The 27,239-nt window shown below is 44.5% G+C and overlaps 1 protein-coding gene across 4 annotated transcripts in view; it reads left to right on the top strand.

Moving 5' to 3' along the window:
- The window catches only part of ABCA1 (ATP binding cassette subfamily A member 1), a 97,359-nt gene that overhangs the window by 37,798 nt on the left and 32,322 nt on the right, over nucleotides 1-27,239 (top strand). For all 4 annotated transcript variants that reach the window (XM_061454998.1, XM_061455001.1, XM_061455000.1 and 1 more), the window contains 6 exons: nucleotides 9,870-9,991; nucleotides 11,896-12,087; nucleotides 19,349-19,432; nucleotides 23,970-24,210; nucleotides 24,803-24,942; nucleotides 25,625-25,741. In XM_061454998.1, the coding sequence (XP_061310982.1) occupies nucleotides 9,870-9,991; nucleotides 11,896-12,087; nucleotides 19,349-19,432; nucleotides 23,970-24,210; nucleotides 24,803-24,942; nucleotides 25,625-25,741 (896 nt within the window). The remainder of the gene's footprint in view (nucleotides 1-9,869; nucleotides 9,992-11,895; nucleotides 12,088-19,348; nucleotides 19,433-23,969; nucleotides 24,211-24,802; nucleotides 24,943-25,624; nucleotides 25,742-27,239) is intronic.

The raw sequence follows: 27,239 nt of genomic DNA on the forward strand, positions 1-27,239 counted from the left end.
CTGAGCATACACATATGCCAGAAGGGTTTTTGCTGATGGGACAAAGACAGCTTACTGCAAATAGCAATACCTCAAGTCTAAGTGCTTGTTCTGACTTGTGCCAACTGGCTGCTTAGGAATGCAGCAGCTGTTTTATACTGAACAAAACACTACTTCAGAACAGTAGGGGAAAAAACCCACAACCCACCAACAGCTTTACCACTTGAGACTAGATGTAAAGAACCACACATGGAAGTGTGTTGTCTCAACAACTTTCCTTGTAGCAAAGGCACAGCTGTGTTACAACATGGTCAGCAACTGTCAGTTATGCCTGCACACCTATACTACTACCCTGCTCTGTTCACATGCTTGCCCACTACCCAGGAGGTGGGGGACAGTGTGCTGCAAAGCCATAGATCAGAAATCAACACAATGGAGTAGCCCTGTAAGACCCCAAGTTTCTTCACCTACTTGGCGTCTTTCCTTCCTTTTCTTGTTTCCTCTTGCTGCTACCTGAAGAAAGTACAAAGAATTTTACCAATGCATCCAGATAAATAACGCAGAAGACCACTCCAGCAGTGCACGCTCAATTTTCTTTAGGGTATTTGCACTGCTTTGGGACACTGGTACAGAGGATCAGGTTCCTAAAGCAACAACAGGCGCTGATGTTTTCTGTGTCTACTAATAATGTTTCTGTCCTCTGTGTAAAACGCAGTGGACACTGATATGGGTACAAGTACTCCGAGGTGTATTTTCAGCCAGCAAGTTATGTCACTACTGAATGGAAGGAATGGTTAGTATATTGACAGTCCAGAAGAACACCAACCAGAAGGATGAGCTCTTCAGACTATTAAAGCAGGGACTGGTGGGAGCATCCCAATGTGAACAGCAGTATACTGTCACACTGAGGGTACAAGCGATGTGATCTCTAGGCCAGACTGTACGTGACTTTGGGTAATTGTATCTACTGAGCATCTGCTTTTCAGTGTTTCCCAAAGATTGGGAAAGTTTTTTTTAACTGTTCTGAAGTGGTGTTGCTCAACAGTCTGATTTATACTAGTGAAGGGGCTGAACAGTTGCAAAGGTTGCCCTAAACTCTTGGTTTGACCCTTTGTTCTGGAGGTGGCTTCTGCTGTTGTGTGCTAGATTAAGGGCATTAGACTTGGCACTAAATCCAGAAGTGAAAGGTCTTCCTGAATGTAGGGGAAGCAAGAGCCACTATGGTCTGCTGACTGCAGACTTGATATCTAAAATAAGTCAGATGTGAAGCACCCTGAATTTGTGCAAGTGAGAGGAGGGGAGCCATGGCAGGGTGAGGCTTCACACCCAAGGGAGGGATGGGTTTTTCTCATCTGTCTTTGTGTGTAAGGCAGAACAAGTAAGTGGAGGAGTCAGGGTGCTTTGGTCCTGGGCAGCTCTGCCTGCCATTTTGCTAGAGGCTCATCACTACCCATACCAGTGTCATGGGGGAAGCCTTTCACACTGGGTAGCTGGTGCTGTGATAAGTTTAGAGTGGCATGGTACTGCTGGGATGATACTGCCTGCTTGTTTGGGGGCTTGAAATGGTTCTGATATAGGTGTTTCCTGTTTGTGTTTGAGCCAGCAGTATACCAGATGCAAGCTCACGTCGCCAGCTCATGAAAACCCTTCTGTTAGTAATGGTCATTTGATTAAAATGTCCAGCCCTGCTTTTTCTTGTGACTTGAATTTCCACTGAATTTAAGGTCACTTGCTCAAGTACAAGGAATTTTGGGCAGGGTTTTCCATGGTCACAGCTCAAACTTTCAATTTCTGCTTAGCTCCATACTTTTTAATACCTTAATGTCATTCCTTGTATGCTCACACCAGTGTTTGCCATTAGGATAGGGGTATGTGGATGGATGTGGCCATGGCATTTGTTTTCCAGTCTGACTTCCAATTAATTCTTTCACTGTATCTTACTGTGTCTGAGTTGATGTTTTGACACATCTAAAATCTGTGTATTAGCTAGGGCATAATGTTCCTAGTGCAGGCAAAATCCAGTCTTAACAGCAAACACTTACTTTCTGCCTCTTCAGAAGCACTTTTCTTTCTCTGAGCTGGGTTTGACCTTTACAGACCTTCTCCATAGCCTGTACCAGCCCTGAACGTGTTCTGTATACCACTCCTGAAAATAATTTGCTGCAGTGATTAAGTATTGTGTCAGGTCATACCTGAGTTATGTCATCTTTGTGGCTAACAAGCCAATTTGAAGGCCGAGAATTTTGCAGTTTGTCCTTATTTTGTGAAAATTAGCAGGAGAATTTTCAACCAATTATAACTGCTATGCAATTTGGAGCTCTGCTTGGCATTTGCTTCTTAAAGCAATACAGCGAAGATACTTAGGATGTTTTCTTTAAAACAGCTTCATTTTTTGCACTGCTAGAATAATTTTGTTTTTGTTTTTTTTTTTTTGGTGTGTTTTGGTTTTTTTTTTTCCATTGGCAAGCTGAATTTCACAGTTGTCTGTACAGATAACAGAACTTGGCTTGCAGCCAGGGACGACACGAGAATATCTCTATCATGGTGTTACACTGAGCCTAGGGAGGTGGTTGGGTGTGCCCCTTCCTAGACCGAAGTTGTGCAGGCAGTGGGTGACCAGCCGGTGGCTTTCATGTTGGTGCCTTGTGCCTTTGCTTTCTCATGCAGAGTTTGTTGTGTGTGTCATACGGGGGAGGGTCCTGATGGGATGTGGGAGTTAAAGTACTACCCAGAGAGAGGTCTGAGACTTGTGCTTGCTGCTGACTTTCCAGGCAGGTTGGAGGTGGGATCTCAGCAGGCTTAAATGGGCTCTGCATCCTTGAAGCCAGCATACCCCCAGAGAAACCTAACCAAGGACTGGTCTTTTGTGTGTGTACCACTATAAGGTGTCAGCTGTGCTTTCTGCCAGAGTGGCTGTGCTGGCCGCTGTTTTTTAAAGCTCTTCCAAGTAAAAATGGTGACTTGTAGAGGAATGGAGATGGTTCTGGTGTTTGCAGTCCCAAGATGAGAGGGAAGGCCTGGATCAGTCACTACCCTTTCTCCCAGGAGAGATCCTAGCTGCTGGGGATGGACACCAGGCTGCCTCCCTCTACTCACATCACTATTTGGCATGGCAAATACATGAAGATGATGATCTCTGGTTAAATGGGTGTTCTTATCTAATGTCTGCAGAGGCAGGCAGAGAGCAGAGAAAGAGCTGTAGCCTAACATAAAAACAGGTCAGGCCATGGCTGCAGAAGGAACAGCACTTAGACTGTGAGCAAATTAGGCTTGTATTTTCACACTAGCAGATCCTGCACAACATGCCTGCTGAGCTGTTTGATTTCTTGTTAGCAAACCTAGGTAGGGCTGTCCAACTGCTTCAGTTTCAGCTCCTGCCAGTTTCAGTAGGGATGCAGGCAGCTTTGAGAGCTGTTCTCACCACACAGGAGGTGGGAATACACATAGGGGAAGACTGCCCGACAGGAAAAGAAAAATAAAAGCATAGTAATTAAAAAAACAAACAAACAAACAAAAAAACAAACAAAACCCACTCCCCCCCCCCCAAAAAAAAAAAAATTTCTAGATGTTTTGTTCAAAGTTAGGAATATAATGAAGGCAGATGAAAATTTGCTGTCTCGCCCTTGTTCAGTACTGTCCTGTCTGAAAGGTTTGCTTTTCACATTGCAGGTCCGGGTTATTGGCTCAGTAGGGTACAATACTGTAACAGGAGAAGATCTCCTGCTCTTAGTCTCAGCTTCCTGTGGCCAGGAGGGCCAGGGCAGTGATCATCCCCCTGCACTCGGCACTGGTGAGGCTGTACCTCGAATCCTGTGTTCAGTTCTGGACCTCTCACTACAAGAGAGGCATTGAGGTGCTGGAGCAGGTCCACAGAAGGGCACCAAAGCTGGTGAAGGGCCTGAAGCACAAGAGTGTGATGAGGAACGGCTGAGGAAACTGGGGGTGTTGAGTCTGGAGAAGAGAAGGCTCAGGGGGAACATTATTGCTCTCTTTCAGGTTGCCTGAAAGGAGGTTGTAGTGAGGTGGGGGTCAGTCTCTTCTCCCAAGTACCAAGCGATAGGACAAGAGGTAATGGCTTCAAGCTGCACCAGGGGAGGTTTAGATTTGGATATTAGGAACAATTTCTTCGCAGAGAGGGTGCTCAGGCATTGTAACAGGCTGCCCAAGGCAGTGGTGGAGTCACCGTCCCTGGAAGTGTTCAAAAATCCTGTAGGACCTTAGTGACATGGTTTAGCAGTGGTCTTGGCAGTCCTGGGATAAAGGGTTGGATTTGATTATCTTGAAGGTCTCTTCCAATCTAGCTGATTCTGTGATTCTTTTCTATGAATCAGCCCCTTCATTTGCTTTTGTCTTGCAAAAACTCCTGTTACAGGGAGTATGACCAGTGAACTAGTGATGTCCAGGATGAAGCATGCCTGTATAATATGGAGCATCTTGACCTTGTCCTCCAGTCTTGCCTGGGTGCTGCGGAGTGCTGTTGCACAGTCTTGAGAGCCAGCTGTGCAATCAGACTGGTGCGAGTTATTGTTCTCATGTGAGAGCCTGTGTCAGAAGTGCTGCACACCCACCTTCCCTGCTGCATAAGCATGGTTTTACCTGAGCGGGGAACTGGAAGTGATGAATGTGAACTCTGTGCAGGGAGAAGAAGAAGCCTTATTTGCTCACTTGCCACTCTTCCCTACTTCGGTTTTTCTGTTAACTGGTGGAGACCTCTGACTCCATTGTGTTAGAAACCCACTTGTCTATCTTGCGTGCTTCAGGCACTTGTGGAAACCTATTGACTCTTAAAGAACAAAGCTAAAGCTTCTCGTGCCCTGTCCTGTTACTATTTCAGCTTGCTGTGATGCCTTAATGCTGCTTTATGGAAATGACTGGGTTGCCCTATAAGCAATCTCTGTGAGGAGAAATAAAAGTTCATAATTAATTTAACATCAGCTTCTCTTTTGCCTTGATGCTTGCCTGTGAGGAATACAGGCTTAGCCAAAGGCTAGTAAATCCTCCAACTACAGTGGATATACAGAAAATAACGTAATTGTTTTCTGCCTTGCATGTTCCATCAAGAGGGAGTGAAAGACAAACAGTCATGTTTGTAGACAGGACAGAATGCCCTGCTTTCTTCTTAGCTGCTGAATTAACTTATGGCATGAATCCCCTTCTCCCCCGTCTTTCACCCAGTTCCTTGTAGGAACTTACGGCATGTGAAGCTGGTCAGTAAACAATAGATTTGACTTCACATTGTTTTCACTGAGCTTGTTAGCTTTAAACTGGCTGAAAATTTGATTTATTGTAGACTGTGGGTACAAACCTTTGGGCAGAAACCCCACAAATTGAAGTCAGACCTGGTGAGCTCTGTAGTCTACGGTAGACTGAGATATGTTGAAATGCCACTAGTATGCCTTTTATTTTTAGTGTTCAGGATATGAAAACTGTAGCCACAATTTCCGTGGGGTTTTGTCTTTCCAACCTATTGTTTAATTTTAAAAGACACTGCACCATTAAGTTTCTGGAGGAAGGTATGAGCCCTCCATGCTTCTAAGTGAAGTGAGAAAGAATAGACGTTTGAGGGGAACAGTCTTGCTCTGTAAATTGTCCTTAGAGGCTTTTTTTGTCCCACTTGTCTGTGGATCTTCCCAGTGCTGCTGGAAATGGTTACTGCTTACTGTGAGACCTGTCATGGTCACACTTTAGGGAGAACAGAAAACTAAACCTAGTTCCTGGCTGTGGTTTCCTTTGCTTTTTCCTGCATTGAGCCACAGTTTGAGCTTGTGAAAGTAACTGGGGATGTGTTTCTAGACTGAGCACATTAAAAAAATCTCTGACTGTGGAGGGCATGCAGACTGTGGACAGTTTCTTCACTGTACAATCAGTGCTTCAGTTCTGATCTGCATGGAGTGGAGACCCCCACATAGCACCGACTTGTGGTCTTTTTTTTTTTAATGAACAATTTTTGTTTTACTGTTTGATTTAATCAGTAATGTAGCAAGCATGGAGGTTCTGTTTTTCTTTGTTAATTCTTGTGGATGTCTTCAGTATCTTGAGTAGGTTTTATATTTATTTATTATTGTCACAACAATTTGATTCTCAAGCAGGGAATGACCGACCTAAGTCTGTGTTCAGGCACAAAGGTGCTGGAAAAGTTGAGATGTCAGGAAAATGTAAATCTTATAAAGACTTAAAACAGAGTGTTGGTCCTGTAGGAGATGTTCTGCAGTCTGAAGGTTGTGAGTGTCTAGTTTCCATGCCCAGAATTCAGCCCCCAGGGTGGGTTTGAACTGTGTGGAAACAAAGGACAGATGTGCCTTTCATGAAGTCAGTGTCCATGAAATTATGCCATGTGTGATTGTCTAATCCTGACCTGTGACTTGAGAGAGGAAGGTGGTTTTGTGGTTAAGGCACAAGACCTCCAGCTCTGGGAGCTCCCTGTCGTGCTGGAGACTTTCTTATGTGACCATAGGGAGGATCTTTCTCCCCTGCCCTGTATGGGAAATGGACTTCTCTGCTTGTTTCATGGGGATAGGGACTATCTCCTGCTTTGCTGTGCACAGTGCCTGAACTGGAGCTCAGTAGAACAAAAGCATTTCAGACCCTGCTGGGACTGCTGGCATTGAGGGTTATTTGCATGGTTTATAAGCAAAGCCTCTGATTATGATCTCTGCTGTTGGTCTTGTGAGACTGCATCTGTAAAAGTAGTCTACCATAAGGACAAGCTACCTCAGTGTTTCTTCTGCAGACGTTCATCCCATTGACTGTCTCTGAGCATGGCTGCTCAGTTTGACTTCAGCTTCATCTCCGCATTTGTACCTGGGGTTTGTCTTTGTTGCTGGGACCTGAGGTTCCATGTGGTGGTGAGGGGAGCCTGCGGGAATGCAGGTCCCCTAGTTTTCTCTTGAAGATGAAGGGGAGAGGGAAGGAGAGGCTGCATGTCCTTGTCAGCAAAAGTACATCTCTCTGATGCGCTGTCTGGATGCTGCAGCTGCGTTGTTCTGTGCTAGCCGGCTTGCAATAGTTTAACTGTGCTCTTGGTCAGCCTCAAGCGTGACAGAAGTTGCATGAGTTAAATTACATTTGAGGCTGACACATTTTGCCTCACATTTTTCAAGTAACTTGATAGTGTGTCTGAGCTGTTACAGCAGGAAAATATTGCAGTAGTAGGCCTATGGTTGTAAAATGTGTTTTTCCATTCTAAAAGTTTACATTATTAGGCAAGATTGATATTAGCCTTCAAGACTTGCGTGTTTCTTTTGTTTTCTATTTTTGGAGGACTTCTTTTAACTAGTGCTCTTGTATTTCCTTATGCCCTAGTGGCAAGCACTCTTGGAGGAAAATGGCTGCTTTCAAGAGGAAACCTCTATTAATTCTTGTCTTTTTGAAGTATCTAGGGCAGGAATTTAGGCTGATTGCAGTGTTTGGTGCTTTTCATGTGCAAGTCATTATGCATGCCTCCATCATTAAGAGGGATTGCACAAGACACTGAGCCACAAGTGCTGGAAGTAGGACCAGATGGGGTAACAAACGCATGGTGAGAAAGGCTGGCTATTTGCTTAGAGCACTGCAGTGGGACTGTGGTGTTGGGATTCAGTCCCTTGGTCTCACAGAAATTCCATGCGTGGTCTCGAGCAGTTATGACCAGCGAGCAAGGGTTTGTGACCAGCTGGCTGGAAGCCAACCATTGTCCCACAGGCAGTTTTGGTGACTTTATGTTCTGTTCCCTTTGTGTTTTCACCAAAATGATGATGAAAACTCCTTTGGACATTTGTAGCAGTTGCCTTGGAAGGCAGCTTCGATTTTCAGCAAATTCTGTTGCAGAGCAGGTATGAAAATGCTCAGCATGACAAAACGGCAGGTGAGAAATGCTCTGCTAATGCTGGGCTGGTTAATTGCAGCCCTGGAAGATGACAGGCTCTTTATTACTCCCCATCGTGATTACAGACAGGTCAGCAGGAATCCTGGTGTAGCTCAGGTTGCTTTCCTGCAATTACTTACAGAATGTGCCCCTGACCAAGAAAATCCTGCTTCCATATGGCAATAATACCCCAAACCAAACCCTCAAACAAAAAAATCCTAGACAAACCCAAAAGCAAAGCAGCAATGAAGAAACAGAAAAGCAGAACTACTGTTCAGTTACATTTTGAAAAAGATGTGTGGCCCTTTAAGAGGAGCTTGAAAAATATTTTAAAAGGGAACAGATTACATGAAAAAGCTTGCAAACATCTGATCTCTGCATGCCAGTGTGCCTCCAGCCAGCCACCCCTTTGTCCATCTAAGTTTCTGAACTGTAGATGATCTCACCCAAAAATAAACAAGCTGCAGAAGTGTTTAGGGAGTTCAGTGCGTTTAGGAAGTAACCAAGGAATCAGGGTGGGGGGGAATTTTTCCTCCAGTTGCAGCGAAGCAGGGTGCTTCAGCCTCTGCTGGAAACAAAAGGGTGTTCTTATGTTACTGCAGGAGCTGTCTCTTTTTCTCAGCTTTTATCCCAGTGGATAGCGGTCCATTTTGGGGTGCAGTGGGGCGTTTGCATGGTGTGGTCAAAAACAGTATACTGCTGAGTGGTCCTGCTGTGGGAGGAGAGAGGAGGGCGAGGGAGGAACTTTCGTCCCGAAGTAACCTCCGTGTTGCCTCAGCAGAGGAGGGCGATTTACTTTTTCGTGTGGAACAGAAAGGCAAGAGGGAATTTGTAACTGGATATGTGGATGAGGGAGCAATGACCGTCAGTAACCCCGTGTGCTTCGTGCCCAAGAGCGGAGCGCGTGGCTTCCTCTCATCGATGGCTGCTCTGCCAAGCGCAGCCCGGGAAGCAGAAGTGGCACCCGCAGCCCTGCCAGCACCCCTGCTCCTCCAGCAGCTTTCACATGAGGGCTGGGCTTTCTGGAGGCTATCACCCGCTGAGCTAAGCCAAAACCATGGAAATGGGGAAAAACACAGATGTTCTGTTACAGCTGTTCCCTATAGGAAGGGGAAGGTGCAAACGCTTGGGGCTCCCTTGCGTTATTTCCCTTTAGGGCTCATTGTTTTCTGCTGTTTGCTGAGGGCTGGGGCATCCTCCCTTCCTAGAGTAGGAAAAGCAGTGTGACACCTAGCTGGCTGAACTTGTCTGGGCCTGGATATCTTCACCCGTATAAACTTTCTCTCTCAGCTCCTCCTGGCATAGCTGCTTTCCTTATTGTAAAGATAGAATTCTCCTTAAACCCAAAACAGTGTGAAGGTCAGTTGCCTAAGATCCAGGCTTATAATTTCCAGATGGTTCTCCTCTGCTGTAACAGAGGTACAAATTCGTTTCAAAGGCAAGAGCTGAAACACCAGTGGCTTCAGAAGTTGAAGCTTTTGAAAAAGAAAATGTAATTAAAAAAGCATTTGCAGAAACTTTGCCGATTGTTTGCTAGACCTGTGTGCAATTATGTATCACATTGTGTGTCTGCATATGTCAGACTTTGAAATTTATGGTAGATTATATCTACTATTAATAAAATGCAGGGTAGTAGATCCCTCAGTGGTCCATGCACCAGCTTTGTTGTTTCGTAACAACAAAGGGATTAAGTGAAGCTGAATCTTTGTGCAGTGCTAATGCTGGAGTAGGTTTCACTCAAGAGTAGGGAAGCAGCTCAGTGTGCCTTGTTGCTTCTGCATATGTATGTGCAAACTGAGCTGAAGTAACATGTTAAAGGAGTTGCTTTTAAAGGTTCTTTTGTTCTCTTTAGTTGAGATCAGGCATCACGGATTGACATCTCTGAAAGCTTCCAAGTTTTTGAGCAATTTGCCAGCAGCTCCTCTTTTCCCTTTGTACTATGGTTGGTGTAGTTCCCCCTCCCCCATTTGTCAGCTTTATTTTCCTTTTCATACCTCTCACATGAGTTTCCTTTCAGCATTGCCCTGACAAGAATGTTGCTTTCCAGACCTGAAACTTCGGGATTTCCTGGCTGACAATGAGACTTTCTCAGACTTCCTCCATCATAATGTGTCCATGCCATCATCTGCAGTGGAGGTGCTACTGAATGCAGATGTCAACCTCCAGCAGGTAAAGAGCATTTTTAACTACTACTATAATGTTGGTCTATTGTTTCATCCACACTGTAGGACCTCTCTGTACTAGGTGTTCTACAAACACAGAGGAAAATTTAATCCCACCTTCTCTCTTCCCTCTTGCCTTTAATTTAATGTCTTATGTGGTTGTAAGCTTTAAAAGGATGCTGAGGCCCATGTGTGGAAGAATGCATTTGAATATTATGTAGTACGAGTGAGTACTGATTGCAAATGAAACTCCTGAGTGCTCTCATGACGGCCTTCATAAAGATAGGCAGCGGAGACCCTGTCTTGGGATGGCTGTCTGCCATTGTCAAGCTTGGAACATGCGTTCCAAAAACCTGTAGTTTTCTTAAGGCAGTGCAAAAGGTGATGTGCAAAAGGAGCAGGAAATCCATTCTGCTACCGAACTCCAGACTAGATCTTCTCTTTAAAGTGGAGTTGACAGTAGTTCTTTCAGACTTCATTTTCGTGAAGTTACAGATGCTGCCCCCTTTGCACATGTTGTCTCATTCTTCAGGGAATTCTATCAAGCCATCTGGCTTAGTGTAGTTTGATAATTAATCCTAAAAGTTAAAGATATGTTCTACTGAAATGTTGAAGATGCCAAGGCTTCAGATGACTTGAAATGGTTGCAGAGAATTGGCTTGTGTGACCGGGTGTTTTAGTTGAAGGGAGTAGGCAGGGTCCTTGTTCTAGGTCATGCTATGGACCTCACTGTGTTTGGAAAGAGGCGCTTTTCTCCAAAAGAGCTTAAAATCTGAGTAAATAAGGTGGGCAGACACAGGGGATGGTAGAAGGATTGTTCACCTTCACTTTTTTGAGTGATCACCAAAGCACTGGGAGACACTGTTGTCTTTTTTTTTTATGCCCACCCAGGGAAGCTGCTTTAGACTCATCTCAGGTCTCCTGAGTATCATTCTAGAGCCATAGGAATACCCCTTAGCATGGCTACGAAAGCAATAGTATCTCTGCTGGCAAAAAACCTCACCCGAACTGTTTCAGAAGGCCAGCCTTTTTGATATGAGAGCTATCTATCTCATTTATTCAGCTGAGTTTGCAGCATGGAAACATCCTATTTTTGGCATATGGATGCAGACTAAAGTTAAAGGTTTGCACAAGTATTGCATTATAAATCTCTTCCTTCTCCTAATCGTTCCATCTGCTTGTTTTCTGAATATAGTGCATTCCCCTGCCCCGGACTGTTGATGCCCTTTTGTTTCTGAAAGATGAGAAAATTTTCAGGCTTTTCAGGAACTGTGAACTCCTCTGAGATGCAGATCGACCCTATTCAGTTCTATGATGAAAAAGAGACAATTTCTTTTTTTTTTTCCTTTTACACTGGTACATTATCTGCTATGAAACACTGCAAAATGTTTCTCTCAGCACTTGAGTAAAGAGGTAATTTAGAGGAAAGCAGAAGGTGATCCCGATTCAGAACAGCACAGAAAATGTGGCGGGCAGATACATCTACAGAGTTTGGACATAGGTCTTTTGCCCTTCACATACATTTGTCAGACGTGTGTTTGGTCACAAGCCTTGTTTTGTCTCTGTGGCTCAGTTCCCAGAAGACTGAAAGTTAGGCAATGTCTGTACCCTTGGTTGGAGGAAATGGCTGTTGTGAGGAACAGAATCACTGCTGCTCTGTGCAGGTTTGTAGAGAAGTGGAGACAGACCCACCTCCCCACAGGACTTCTCCCCTGTATACCCATCAGGGAAACATGTTTTTTCTTGGAATTGAGTTGTGCATGGGTCAGGGCTGCACAACCTGTAGGGAAGAATGCCCTCTTACTTTTATCTGGAAAGGTTATGAATGGTTAGTTTTTTCTAGGAGATAACCAATTTTGTGCTATGGATCTTACACACAGGGAGACTTACATCATTTCTCCACTTTTCCAGGTCCTCTTATCCGGTTACCGAATGCGACTGCGAGATCTCTGTAACAGATCAGCACTGTCTGAATTTCTTACAATCCAAAATCAGACGGTGGCCATGGACTCTGAAGCCTACATTTGCACCTTGCCAAAGGAAAAACTCCATGCAGCTGAACAAGCCTTCCGTGCTAACCTGAATCCTCTGAAGCCCCTTCAGGTGAGTCCACGTGTCCCACCTCTGAGGAGCTATTGTTGACACAGTGACATTTTCTAGAGCTTTCAGTCTAGGAATTCATCCCTGCGTTTCGAGAGTGAACTGTTCATTGCCAGTAAGAAAGAAGAAAGATTGTCTTTATCACTGCAGCATGAACAACATTGCTTCTTCCTGTTATTCCTACCCTTCCTGTTGCAGTATAGTACTTGCAGAGCATAAATGTATGTGGTCTGCAATTCAGTTTGTCAAGAAACATATTTATGCTGAGTAGCAACAAACAGCCTCTTGGCTGTGCCTGTGTTTAGGTCAGATGTTGTGTCTTGGCTGGAATGAGCCCTCTGCCCTTATGGTGGGTCCACTGAGTGCAGAATTTTTTAGCCACAATCTTTCAGTGTATTCAATTCATAAAAAGAAGGCTGAAGTTCTAAAGTCCAGTTTCAAAGACTGACCGATTGAATGGGTTTTGGAGCAATAATTCATTGAACTTCATGAAAATACATTATTTAGGGATGACTGGAGCAGATTTAGCTGTTTATCTAGGAAACCCCAGTGATGCTTTGCTATATGTCTGCAGTATCTGGTAAAATACAAAAGTTCGAGGAAGTTAGTGCTGGAAATATCAGCAGAGAAGAAGGGACCACAGAACCCACTCTGTTACCCTCTAAAACAAACACTCTGTTGTCTGCTGTGGAAGAAATAAACACTTTGGCTGTGTGAGTTTCCAGATTTGATGAGCCTTTCAGGATAGAAAGTCATGTACCACATGCTTGGCTTTGTCCCCAGTCAAAGAGGGTCATTATCAAATACTGGAATCATATTACTCTTCTGCGCAGTACATAGTGGTCAGTTACTTCTCTCCACAGCTCATCTTCTGTCTTCCACATGTCCTCCATCTGTATCTTTTCTTTCCTGCTGGAAGAGCAAGATAATCATAAGTGTTAAGAGATGAGGTAACAGTGCTAAAATTGTCCCCATAACAAAGACAGGCTGATTGAAAAGGAATGTTTATAAGCAGTTTGTTGTGTTCAGTTAGATGTACACATTTATTTTAAATATTTAGGGATGCTAGAATTCTGGGGTGTGAAGAGGTGAAAATAGCCACAAGTAAAATAGTACCACTCAGTAGTGGTATTCTGGGCTGTCTGGAAGCTCAGTCTGTCTTTTTTCATTTGTGGCAATCCCTACAATTTAGATGACAAGCAGGTACTGAGTGTATCTGTGTTTATATCTATATTGTTTGTTGGTGAAAGAAGACAGCAGCTACCCCGTGCCACTTAGCAACAGCGAAGTAGATCAAGACCTTCTGTGCAAATCTAGGGGCCTTCTGAGAAGCTGGCTCATGATTTTGGGCTCAGAGGGAAAAAAGGCTGAGTCCAGAAGCCAGGAGTTCTAAACCTGCTGTGTTTTGTACACCTTGTAAAGGTTCACGGTTCTCCTCAGGAAAATGTCACGGGCTACCCTCTAGGTAAGCTTCTGTAATGCATCAGTGAGTGAAATAAAACCTAACTGCCTTCAATGTAGCTAGGCAAAATGCATAAATTAAATCTAGTATCGTGACCAGCACATTTGTAACTTAGTGTTTTTAAAAGCAAAGAAGTGCCTTGACCTGCAGTAATGTCTTTCAACAAAGAGAGAACTTTTCGCTCATGAACAAGGGAGGCTTTTGACATAGTTCATTGTTAAAGGCACTATGGGTCAAATCTTGGACATGCACACGGAAGATAGCATATACCGTATCTACTACAGAGCCTGTAAACCAGTGCCAACAATTTGCCCAGAAATTTGTCTTAATTTTTTTGCTTAATCCCCTTGATACACTTCACAGTATGGCATATTTTGGTGAGTGAAAGTAAGGACCAAATTAAATCCAGGTGTACAGCAATTCAGAGGCTTTTTGTTTTGCTCATGTAATAGGATCTGGACTCCACTGGCTGCAGCATTCTGTGATTTATGAAGAGGCAGCATATTAATATGATTAGGTCAGTACAATTAAGGTGACCAGGACTTGCAACTGTGTGCAATAACTGTGTAAATTCAGCACCAAAGGCTTAAATAGTAATACAGGAGGTTTTGCCACTGGGACAGTAGAGCAGCTGTAGTTTCTTGAATTATCTTAATCCAGAAGACTCAGGCCAGCATCCACCTGCTTGTTCCTGCCCCTCTGCATTCCCATTTGTTGTCCCCTCTGCAAGACGACACAGAACATTACATCATGGAATTGATCCGGATTAGAAGTGACTTGACCTGATTGTGTGCTTACACAAACATTTGTGCTGAAACATTAAGGGAAGGATAAGGGACGACTGAGCCCAGTGGTCAACGTGTGTGTGTGTGTGTGTGTGTGTGTGTGTGTGTGTGGGCTGAGACCCTGATGTCAGAATCAGCTTCTGCCAGCGTGTGCGTTTGCAGCCTGAGGGAAGCTGTAAGTGTTCTAGGTAATTTACAACAAAACAGTAATTATTAGCATATTACAGATGGAGCACAGTTTGAAAAAGGAAATTAAAATGTATTCATGGTGAAATACACGAACTGTAAATGTCATGGCACTGTTACGGATTTTTTTTTTCAAAAGAAAAGCAAAAAAAATAAACACTTTTCTTTACATACCTGTTCATCAATTCTATCCGAAACAGCTTGAGTGTTACCCAAAGTGCTATAGAACAGTTAATACAAAGAAAGAATTCTGATTAAAATTTTCTACAGGGATTTCTAGCTCTGCCACCAATTCTGTATCTGACTTCAGTTTAGTTGTGTAGGATGAGAAAACAAAGCCAAGCACGTAGAGGCATGATAGGGTGTTTAAAGTGTGTTTCCTTATTCCTTTTTATGTAAGAGCATGTTTGGGACAGGCTGTTTAGATCAAAATCCAGCAGAATGTCCAGGAGTGATCACAGGGTACCAATGCAGAGGATCAGCTTTTCTTACTGACTGAGTATTCACTCCATTAGAAGCAACAAGTGTCTAGAAAAGTCAAATTTGCTTTTCCAAGACCCAGAACAGCCTTCATCCATTCTCTGAAGCTTTTTGGCCAAGAATGAGTACTGCAGGGCATAGGACATCTTGTACAGAGCCCCCCCCCCGTGGACACATCTTCTTGAAATTTACCTTGCACCAGGTGTACTCAGTGAGGCAGGAGAAGCTGGTTTGAGAGCAACAGTGAAACAGTACCTCTGATTGCATGCACACTAGTTTCCTTCTCGCATTCTTCCTGTGCTAGGCCAGCAGTTGTCCCATGGAAGAGCTACACAGTTTGCAAAAGGTTACAGGCACCTACGGTTAGCAAGAGCAGCGGCAATAAATCAGAGGTGTGCCACTGAATTGGTGTTGTGATGGGTGGGGACTGTCTCATATCATAATAAGACCTGTCTATGGGACAGCTTTGCCTCTACAAAATTATTTGTGGGGAAGGTTAAATAACAAAGACAGTTCAGATTGGTCCTATGGGATTTCATTTCTGCAGTGCTGCCTAATAAGGCCTTTGCCGCACTCACTTCCAGTGGTGTGGGTCTGAAATAAGTCAAAAATATGTTGTGGCTTGTGTACTGTAATGGTCCTAGAAGGAGTGTGGACGAGCTCATGAAAATCTGATTGTTTTTTTATTCCTTTGTAATACAGGTGGTATTTTGTGATATGGTTAGCATGAACTAAGCATTGAATAATAAACGCATTCCAGTTGAAAAACAGCTTTAGAAAAGGTCTCTTAATGTAAATATGCTGCAACTGAACTTGTGGCTTTCCTTGCTTTTTTGAGAGTGTTTTCAGTCAGGCAGAATGATGTCATGCTTTTAAGCAGCTGTACTTCAGGACTTTGACTCCCAGGAAACAAAAGCAGAGGCTTTAAAAGCACATGATTTTTTTTCTGCAAAGTCCAGTGTAAAGTTTCTGCTGAGATCAGTACAAAGTTGTAATAATTCTTTCAAAGCAAACATGACACAGTGTTCTTATTAAGCAAAAACAGTTAGCTGTATTATGCAGACATTGGCTGAATTTTATTGTGACCTCTCAACACTTGGAACACATGCATGTTAAAGAAACACACTCCTGCACGTTAAAGAAATAGAGTTGTCCATCCCTTCTAGCTAGGAGCTGATAGGTGGACTTATTCAAGGCTCCTCTTGATTGTGCAGTCAACTCTAGACATCTCAAGTATTTGTCTCTGTTTTGAGTCTTGTAGCATGCATGTACAGGGTACACTCTCTGCAATCTGTAGCTCAAGAGATTATCATGCCAGCCACTAACACAGTAATTGTATGGGGCACCTCTGTTCAAAACCTGCTAGAGCTTTGTCTTTCCACAGCATGACTGGAAAGGGCAGATGATGGGTTTTTTTTGCAGCACTACATTGGAAAATTAGTCACAGTCCATCTATATCTCACTCCCTGCAGTCCCATACGCAACCCCCTGATGTAGTGCAGACACCTATTAATGACACTCTCACAGTGGGACCAAGATGGAGCTGTCTGGAATCTGGAGGACTCTTATGAATGTAATGAACTACTTTACTTGATAAGCCACTGCAAAGTTATTTTCCAGGGAAATTCATAACATGCTCATCTGTTCAAAGAGGATTGGCCACTTGTGACTGATTTTTGTCATTGTCTCTGGAGATATGATTTGAGAGGCTCCTTGAGTGGGCTTTAGGGTGCAAAGGGTGGTGGTAACGAAAGCAAAACTCCCTCCAGAGCAATGGGATCATTGCAAGTTCTGATGAGAAATGAACTTGGAGCACTGTGAATTTGTTAGGGAAGAAAGATCAGGATGGTGGGATGTGAAAGGATAGGTGGGTTCTCCTCACAATTCAGTGTAAGGTTTGCAAGGTCTGTGAATCACCTAAGACTTGCACAGTGGGCCAGACTAAAGTCCTGTTCAGCTGAGCGTCCCCTGAGTGCTAGTGCAGCAGTGCTGCATAATGAGACATGTAAAAGAATCCAGCCATGGGGCAAGCGTATAATAACATTTTCTCAACTTAATGTCCTATTCTTCAGCAGTTTGCAACTGAGACTTACTCAGCTATTGCTAGGATCTTGGTGTTCAATAGCACCTGGTAAGCTCCTGTTTCTTTAATGAATTCTTTTAAGCCTTTCTCAAACCCACATTAACTTTCGGTACCTTCAGCATTGCACAGTATCTAGTGAATGTCTCCATTTTGACCAAGTTCTGTGTGCAGCAAGTTCTTCGGTTTATTTTAAACTGATCTTTTCACTGGAAGCCTTCTAGTACTGTATGATGAGGCACAGTGAGTAATTGTCTCCTGTTCCCATTCCACATCCCACTTGTAATTCCACAGACCTCTGTCATAACTTCTATTTGTCCTTACAGGTTCCATTGGAAGAACAGTAGTTTGTTGTTCTTCCTTCAGAAGCCATTCTTACCCTACATCATACTTGTGACCTTTTTCTGTACTTGTGCTCCTTCAGAGACGGAGCACCCAAAATTGCACATAGTACTTCAGAACCAGGATTGCACTGTTGATTTATATTGATGTTGAGCTGTCTTATCATTGTAATTCTAAGATGTATCCTTCTGAGTGGTAGTGCCACCTGATGGTACTTTGCTGGTCAGAGCCATCAAAGGGTATCTTAAGGTAGAACTGTCTTCTTCCAATGTACTGTACTTTGCAGCACTGAATTTCATATAATATACGGAATAATTTATAACAGTGTGCTAGCATGAGGCATTTCATTAATCCTTTGCAGTTGGCTTTCAACTTTTCACTGTTCTGAGCCAACTAGTATCATCAGAAAAATCTTTCTCGTCCACTCTGTTCCTGAATCAATTCCAAATACAGTGAACAACACAAATCTGTATAGAGCTTGATGAGGTATATGGAGGTGAATGAGCATGTCTTACTGTTAGGCATGAATCTAGGAGTTTCTGCCTCATCATGTTGCTAAAGTGGTAGTTCACCTGTGTAGCTTTCATGTTTTCTGACTATATTTCTTTAAATACGTCTTGAAGGTCTTAACCTGCGAGGAGTTTGAATTGCTTTTCTTTTGGCCCTAATGATGTGTCTTTATTTATCTGAATTATAAGGACTGTGTTTAGTAGAAATCCACAGAGGTCAGAGAAACCCTGCCTGAATTTGCAGCTGTCTTTGGAGCAGGCACTAACTGTGCACTCCGAAAAGTTAGCTGGGTCTTAAATGCCCCAAGCAGATCAGTGGAGCAGTGCCTGTTTACACCATCTGGCACTGATCAGGTCTTACCACCCTCCAGTAAATCAACTGGAATAAGTGAAAGCCTCCAGAATTTGCTTCCACAAATTACCCAAAGAAAGATGTCAAAATTGAAAGCTTCAGCCCAAAAGATGTGTGCTAAAATGAAGGGCCTTGGCTGTTCCTCTGTGTGTCACAATGCTCTAACTTTAGCATGCTTTCAGATGCTGCAATGTGTAGCTGCTAATGTGAAATCTTAGGAAATTATTTTAATCTTTATTCCCTTGAGACATGGGTTGTGTCCAAATAGTTCCCGTGAAAGATAATCCAGGTGTGTGAAAAGACAGGGAAAAGAACCCCACAGACCAAAACCCAGGCCCAACAGTTACATGTAGAGCAACTGGAAACAAGGAGTTCCATCTTCAGTGTGACTCTCTGCTAGAGCAAGTATTTTGTTGAAAACTGTGCTTTCGACTTTCGGAAACCCTGTCAGTCTTGCTCTTGTAGTGATCGCGAGTGTCAGCTGTTTCATGGAAGCTGGTTGTTTTAAAATACATCCTTAGTTTAGATTAAAAACCATCCAGGCTGGATGGGAGGACTTGAGTGATGAAGATGACAAACACTGCAGCAGGCGTCCTCTGTATCTGAGCTGGTATTTGTTGAGTCCCACTAAAAGCCTGTGTCTACCAACTGGCCTTTTCCTCCCTTCTGTAGACTTTGCATTCACTTTTTAGCACTGACCTGCAGGATTTCAGTCTGTCCACATGCTGTCCTCCAGGCTGAGCTTGTTTTGTGACCTGGAATGCAAGCCGTCCTTTGCACTGTAAGTGTACATGCATGCATTTAGCATTATATTGGGATGATTCTGGTTATACCATCTGTGTACATAAACCTGTGAGGAAGGAAAGGGATGTCCCCATCACATGGTGGGGTGCTGAAGGCCACAGTATTGTAAGCTCAAGGTTGCACAGAAAGCCAGCTCAGTCTTTCCCATCAAGCACTTTGCTGTGTGAATGGTCCTTACTACTCTTCTTTACAAGAATGCTTACAAGAGTTTAATTTCTTTGTGCCCTGCAGTAACTTCTAGTTTCCTTTTCTCTCTTTCTGCAGAGACTTTCTTTCAATTCATCATTGTGGGACCTGTCAGAAACAGTGGAAGCTCTGAGAGACAGCCTTCGGAAGCTTGTTAAAGAGGTAAGAAGTGACTTCATGTCAGGTAAACACATCACCTTGGTTGCTGTCTTAACCTGCAAATTGAGTACAAGCATGAGTCTCCTTGGTGCAACTCAAAAGTCAAATCCCTTGTTTGTTTTGGAGCTCCCCCCATCCTGCAGCCATTCTCTGTGTCAGTAGAGGCAGCATGCACTTTGCCAGCCCCCTGGCACTTTCCCTCACAAACGCCATAGGAGTTTATCAGATGTGTGGCTAAAGATTTGGGTCCTCACGAGAGAAGCAGAAATTAATACGTTTTCTGTGGGTTTTGGCTTCTCGGCAGCAGCACAGCTGTTGGGCTTGCAATACATGTGCTGTCTAGCAGTGCCTTGCAAACTGCATGTGAGGTTTGCATCCTATTTTTTCATTCAGTTGCCAGCCGTGTCAGGGTTGTTACTTGGTTGTAGGTACTGCTCTTTGGATGTGGTGATGGTACAGCATACAGAAGTGATGTTATGGCTGTTCTAATCTAAATTAGTAACTATGGGCTACTGTTCGCTGTTCGTCTGACCAGCTTTTTAGGGCAGAGATTGTTTTCCAGTCTTTGTGAGGCACTCAGCGCAATGGCATCACGACCCCGGTTGAGATAAAAGCATCATAGCGGTTTACAGAGGCAAAGTGACATTATAGAGACTGCAAGCATTTGTTTTTGCAGGTGAAAGGATGGATTCAGAAGCAGCCCTGAGTGCCTAGCATGAATTAACAGCCCAAAATTTGGGGGGGGAGGGAGAGGGCGCTTGAGCCAGCAATTTATCTTAGTTGCTTTTTGGCTGGCTCTGACTTTGAAGTGCTACTACCAGGCAAAAACATTTTCTGCCTTGAAGCAGAAATCGCAGCCATCTAAACTAAACAAGGCTGCCGTCGCCTCCTCCTCCCCATCTCCCGTCTTCCGCGTTTGCGGCAGAGGAAGGGAGCCGAGCGCGATGAACGGCAGTAACCCCTGGGAGCGAGCACCAGAGCGGGTCACTTCAGGTTAGCCTACGCTCCACTCCCACGGAGGGGCAGCTGCCGGGAGCCAGCGCCGTGCCAGCCAACAATTCCTGGCACGCATCCCTCCCCAGTCCCACAACCTGCCGCCGGGTCCCATTTACAGTGAAACTAAGACGATTCCAGGATCAGCTTCGGTTAAGGCCGTGGCAGGGCTCTCGCTGCTAGCAGGGAGGCTGCCGTTCGGAGTTTGACTAAGTTGTTTCCCGTTGCGTCACTTCAGCTCGCCTTTTTTTCTCGTCTAGGATAAAAATAATTGAAACCATGTGATACTCAGTTTGCTGATGTGGCCGAAAGCGTCGCAGGGTAACGTGCCTTTTGCTTGGCAGCTGTTTAGGGTAGGGCTACCTTTTATTCTGCCCTATTGCTGTGCAAACAAAGGCAGCTATTTTCCTCTCTATACCGCGTGAGCGGCTCCAGATGGCTTGACCGAAAGTTACTTCTCATTGTCTGGCAGGCCGATTTCTGTGTGAAAAGGAGGGACTTGCTCCCTTGTTGCAAAGGGCAGCAGCTTGAGGGGGTGGAGAGAACTATTGTTTGTGACATGTCTGGGAGCCTTTCTAGCTCTAATTTTAATTAGAGAATGGTTTGAACAAAATGCTTGTCTCTGAGTACTGGAATTGATTTAATCTGTGTCCCTGGGCTCTTTAAATCAACCTAAGAGAGCAGTTTTAAGTGGTGAGAGCAAGAGCAACTATTAAGAAACCCAAAGCCAGGTCTGATGTTGGAGAGAAACAGCTCAGTAACCCTTCAAACATGAGATACTTGCTTCCAGTATCTCTGCATGTCAGTTGGAATAGCTGGTGCCAAAGATGAAACAAAGCTCTCTGCTCAAACTGTTTTAAAATTATGTGTAAAAAATGTATTTGATAATGCAGTCCCTCTGCAAGTATCATCTGCAAGATGATTAATACCTCATACTTTCATGGGAATTAGCTATGCTTCCTGTCTGTGTGCCTTTGCTCATGCTAGGGAGATTACAGTACTTCAGCTAAAGCAGTTGGCTTTCTGCTGTGGAAAATTTTACCTGAGGTACCAAAAACTCCCCAAGGCCTCCCTTTGAATTGAACACTCAAAACTGTCACATCTGAAATGCAGCCTTGGCCTTTTGGGTGTCGAATCATCAAATCCAAGTATCCACGTGAGCATATGTAATGAGCAAAAGCTGTTGTGACATTATTTTTGTTTTCATTCACATCCCATGAAGCTGGTATCCTGTCAGTCACCCTGAACCTGTGGAACCAGATTGAGTGGCACCAGGGTTCAGACAAAGACAGCAGCGTGTAGTGAGGAGACGAAAGTACACTTGAAGCAGTCACTCTGGACAAACATACTGAATCCCCAAGCTTTAGCTGTTCTTACAGCTGTCTTCTACCATATCAATGTGTCATGTGTTTTCAGGCAGCTAAAAATAGAGGCGCCCCGTGTGACACATAGTGGCTGCTGTTCAGCATCCAGAATTTCTGTCCAGGTGCTGGCACATCTAAAGCATGCACAGAAGAACACGAAGGGCCAGGTTTGCCTTCCAGTGTAAGGTTCTGGGCATGCTTTCTTTAGATGAATTTGTATTGAGTTGTTCCAGCACAAAGTCGCTTTCTGCGTTGTTGCTGGCTGGCTTTGTCGTAGACTTCAATTATCTGCATTTTCTTTAAACAAATGTGACGAAACTAATACACAGTGAGCAAAACTGGCAAATGGCTTTGGACTGACTCTGTTATTGTCTCTGAAAATGGGGCGGTTGGGCCGCAGCATCTGAAGTTGTTTCTGAGATGCAGCTGATGAGCAGTTACAAATAGGTGTCACAGCAGCTCTGCCTGCCTTTTTTAGTGCATGTTGCTGTTCTGGGCAGCACAGCAAGGACATCCAAGTTAATGTCACCTGGTATTTCAGTAGCAGTCAAGGAATCTAGTCAAATCCTAGAAAAGATTTAAAAAGAGAGAGAAGCAGCTATAAGATGTTACCATGTTACTATATAAAGCTGTGGATTACTGGTCTAATACAGAATACAGATGTAGGTCCTTCCTGCCCAGAAAGGGGTAGCAGAACTGGAAAAAGTTCAGAGAAGGGCAATTAGGACATTTAGAAGTAGCAAGACTTTCACACAAGGAACAAGGGGGTAGGCTGGGACTTGTTAGCTTGGAAAACAGATGAGTTGGGAATGTCACAGAGGTCTAAAGAGTTGAGTGGCCCAGAAAAAAAGAGGTAGGGATTGAAGGTTCCGTGTCTCTTCCAGTGCAAAAAACATGGCAACAAATGGAGCCTGAGCATAAGCAAAGCCAAGTTAAGGACAGGGGAGAGGAGGTTCTTTCCAGTGAATGTGTTTGGTGTTAAATACTTGTGGATGTTCAGAACTCTAGGAGTTTACCATGGAATAAATTCATTGAGGGCTAGGAAATACAATTTCCCCAAGCTGAAAATAAATAGCATCTGGAAGGTTACTTGAGAGAAGTATCCTATATTTTGCCCTTGCCTTGTTTTTTACTACCTTCCACTTATTGTCACCATCACAGAGATTACTGAGATAAACAGACTTCTAGTCTGTATGGGCACACCTGTGCTGATGTTCTTACATCTCCAAGCAGAGATGCTTGAGTGTACCATGAAGCCAGTGCGCATAAAGGTGCGCTGCTCTTTCCCTTATGCTGAACTTGGCCACATCTCTGACTATGGCAACACTAATGCAGTGAGTGTCTCAGGCTGAGAACCTGGTCCTTTTGTTTATGGCTCTTTGCAGGTAGGTGCTTATGCCAGACAGATAAGCCTGGTGTCAGGCCAGTTGGCTAAGAGAAGGCTCCTTGCTGTGTCTAGCTGTGTCTACAGCTCACGCTGTGATTAGGCTCCAGGCTGCAGCTGCGCTTGTTTTCATGGGTTTACTGGGAATGCTGTTGTCAATGGGGCAGGGAGGTGCTGAGGCAGGGACAAGCAATACCAGTCTAGGAGGTCAAACTGGCTGCCTGGTGTAAATCAGTGGAGGCTTGCTGACCCTGGTGGAATTGTGCCAAGTGACACTGCTGTGGCCTGCAGCTCATCCGGCCTATGTCCCATGGGCTGCACTCACTTCATGTTGTTCCTTCCTCCATCTTCTGACTCAGTACACCCCACCGCACTTGGCGTGAAGGGGGTTGCACTGGAATGTGAGCTGTTGAGCAACTGGGAGGAGAAGCAGCAGCTTCCACGTGAGAGGGCAGGAACCATACACAGCACTGGAGGAGGAATCTTGAGAGTAAAGAGCTTTGTAAGGGCACATTCCTTATGCTTGCTTGCACAGAATAGACTTCCTTCCCTCTGTATTCTCCCACTGTGGCAGGGAAAAATGTGTTTTTCCTGGTCTATACTGTTGATGTTATGTTCAAGGTGATTAAGATCTAGATGAACTTAAGGTCCATTCCAACCCTAACTATTCTATGACTCTACAACTCTGATTCTCATCTGTTCAAAAACAGATGTGTGATTTGAAAGAAAGTGGCAGGATCTCCTTTTGCTGATCCTATTCCTATCCCTGTTTCCACTCTTCTCCTGCCTCCCCCTCCAGTTGCTGAACATGAAGAGCTGGAGTGACATGAGGCAAGAGGTGATGTTCCTGACCAATGTGAATGCCTCAAACTCCTCTACACAGATCTACCAGGCTGTGTCACGCATTGTGTGCGGCCATCCCGAAGGTGGAGGGCTCAAAATTAAATCACTCAACTGGTATGAAGATAACAATTACAAAGCGCTGTTTGGAGGCAACGGCACTGAAGATGATGTAACTAACTTCTATGATAACTCCACAAGTAAGTGTCACTGTGGCATGACCTAAGGTCCCATCTACTTTGTGGTTTTCATCACTAGTGTTTCCCAGAGTTCCACAGATGAAATCAGGTGGTCCTAAGGGACAGCATACCTTCTGCTGTTTCAGAAAGGCACACCCATGGTGCCTTCTGCACATGCCCTTAGGGCCAGAAAGAATATCTACGTGCAAGGGATTTCCCAGGGCTTTGTGCAGAGTCCACAGAAGGATGCGCAGTCGACCTCCTTCGAGGGCAGAGGGAGCACAGGCATGTGCAACCTTTGGAAATCTGTTCTTTTCTGGACAAATTTTGTTCATGCTGTGCAGTGGGGCTGTGGGAGTGGTGCAGAGCCAGCAGCGTGGCTCTTAATGCTGGAGGCTACTGGAGTGCTCCATGTCTTTGTGGCAGACTGTGGAGTCTTGTACTGAAAAAAGGGGCTTTTTGTGGAGCTTTGCAGTAGAGGAGGGGTTCTGTTGTCTGACAAATGCTGTGCTGTCAGCTGTGGTTGTCCTTGAAGCCCACACAAATGGGTCATATGCCTTCTGGAGTTGTCACCATGCTGTTCAGCCATTCACCTTTGTCCTCTCCTCCTCAGCACCATACTGCAATGAGCTGATGAAGAACCTGGAATCCAGCCCGCTTTCCAGGATTATCTGGAGGGCTTTGAAACCCTTGCTGATTGGGAAGATCTTGTACACTCCAGACACACCAGCTGTAAGGAAGGTCATGACTGAGGTAACTCTAGCTTTATCCTCTGATATGTAGAATGAGGTATGTTCTCTGGCTAAGCTGCACTAGTTAAATTGGGCCCAGACACAAGCCTAGAAAGGATTGCCTGCAAAGCACAGCCTCCCTAGTCTCTCACCTCCCATGCACTTGGTGTTGGAAGACTCAAGGAGAAAAGGCCAGGTTGAACTCTTCTAGAGTTGGCTAGAACCTTTCCTGGTTGTGCCTTTTGATTATGCTTTGCATCTCCGATGTAGGATATAGGAGTGGTAAAGACCTTGATAGGCCTTCAGTGTCCTTCCTCTGCTCCACTGCAGGGTGGTCAGCAGATCCTCAATAATTTCTAATTGTGGTTTACCTAATGTGCTATCTAATTCCACTAGTTCCCTCAAGGAGACTCTTCTAGCACATGGGGAATGGCTGCTTCTGTGTGCCCTTCATCTCCAACGCAGAGTCATTCGCCACAAAGGCTTGAAACGCAGTGCTTAAGCCACAGGCATCTACACTCCCTGTTGTTGTTTTTCTTACAAGTGCACTTGATTTTCCCTACTCTGGTCCTTGCAGAAGCTGAACTGCTGTTTGAATGTAAGCAACAATCAGTACTTTGCTTGACAGGTCAATGCACCCTCTCAGCCTGCTGTGGATCTCTGCCAGCTCTTGGAAATAACCTTCTTCTCCTCTTTGCCGACAGGTGAACAGGACATTCCAGGAGCTGGGTGTGTTTCGTGACCTCGGGGGGATGTGGGAGGAGATAAGCCCCAAGATTTGGACGTTTATGGAAAGTAGTCAGGAAATGGATCTCATTCGGGTCAGTATGCTGTCCTTGCCAGAACCACCACTGTCATCCTCTGCAATAACTGATGAAATATTTATTTTAGATGATGCTTCACTGCTGAGCCAGGCAGATAAATAGTATGGATGGAATCCATTGTGAAACACGTTGTGATTGTACCAATATTGCATTATGCTTGGCATTCCTTCCTTAATGTAACAGCCAGCTGCAAAGAGGAGCAGTGCATGTCAACACCTGCTAATATCTGCTCCTGTGGGGAAATGAGCTGCTTCTGCCACAGTGTTACCCTAAGGCGGTATGAATATCCGGCTTGAGGTATTCCTGTAAACTGGGGATCTGTGGGGTTGCTGACATGTTCAGCTTCCTGAGCTGTGCACCTCTCCACAGCAATGCTCTCATGATAGCAGCAAAGCACGTGCTCATGTACCTAGATAAGATGCTGGAAGGTGCCAGGTGGCCTCAGGCCCTATTGGATGCAGTAGGAACTGAATGGTTGTCATGCTAGGTAGAGCTGAACCTCTGTGCCTGGCAGTATCTGGCACAAATCTTGTAAAAACTTAATTTAGAGTTGCATGGTACACTTAATTTAGTAATACTTGGGTGCTCATGGAAGAAGAGCAGACATCACCCTACGGCTGATTGCTTCATAACGTGCCGTGCATATTAGACCATGAAGAAGGGCTGGGAGTCTTGTTCAGATTTGATACTCTTTCTGCTAGCCTGTTGGCTCCCTGGAGCATTGTGCCATGTGTTAGACCTGCATTAACAGGGCATTATCTGCTTAAGTGGCTTAGCTCATTGTTGCTTCCCTCAGGTGCAACTCTGAGGTGTGGATCCCTGCTCTCTGTACTGATGTCTTTGGAAGCACAGCAGTGTAAAACAGGGATCACACAACAGAAATGGTTATAGCTTTTCCTGCTGTCACTGCAAAGCAGCTGGTTGGGTGTCCTGGTGCAGCTGTTATACAGAGACCTCCCCAGGTCTTTTAAGCCTTGAAGTTCATTCCTTGCTTACTCAATATAAGGCTGTGCTGAGTTGTCTTCTGTTGTACTTTCCCATCAACATGGCAAACACTAGGGTCAGAGACATCATTTTCATCACTCCTGTGTCTCTGTTAGCTTTATGAAAGTTAATTCTGTAGATACCAGCATAGGGAGGTGAGAACTGGGGGTCACCAGCCCTAAATTGAACTGTTTGCTGCAGAGAGTGCAGACAGGAAGTCAAGGTTTGGATGCTGGTTTGCAGTCCTGTCCTTTGAAAATGAATATTGCTGCTTTTCTTCTTCTTCTTCTTTTTTTTTTTTTTATTTTTTTTTTTTTTTAATGAGCTCTAGGCCTTTCTGTTTTCGTGTTTTATGCTTCTTGTTAACCATGCTGGGTATGGTACTTAATTCTTGATCCTTCCAGCACTGGTCTCCTCTGTACTGCAGTAGCAGGGGTTCATTTGTTGTCATCTATTGCAGTTAACACAAGCAGGAGTACTTCACTGTCAATGCCTGAGCAGCTCCCAGGGC

The sequence above is a fragment of the Pezoporus flaviventris genome, unplaced genomic scaffold, assembly GCF_033815535.1.
Source record: "Pezoporus flaviventris isolate CSIRO_AGI_PZ_B2104156 unplaced genomic scaffold, CSIRO_AGI_Pfla_v1 ptg000018l, whole genome shotgun sequence".
Classification (NCBI taxonomy): domain Eukaryota; kingdom Metazoa; phylum Chordata; class Aves; order Psittaciformes; family Psittacidae; genus Pezoporus; species Pezoporus flaviventris.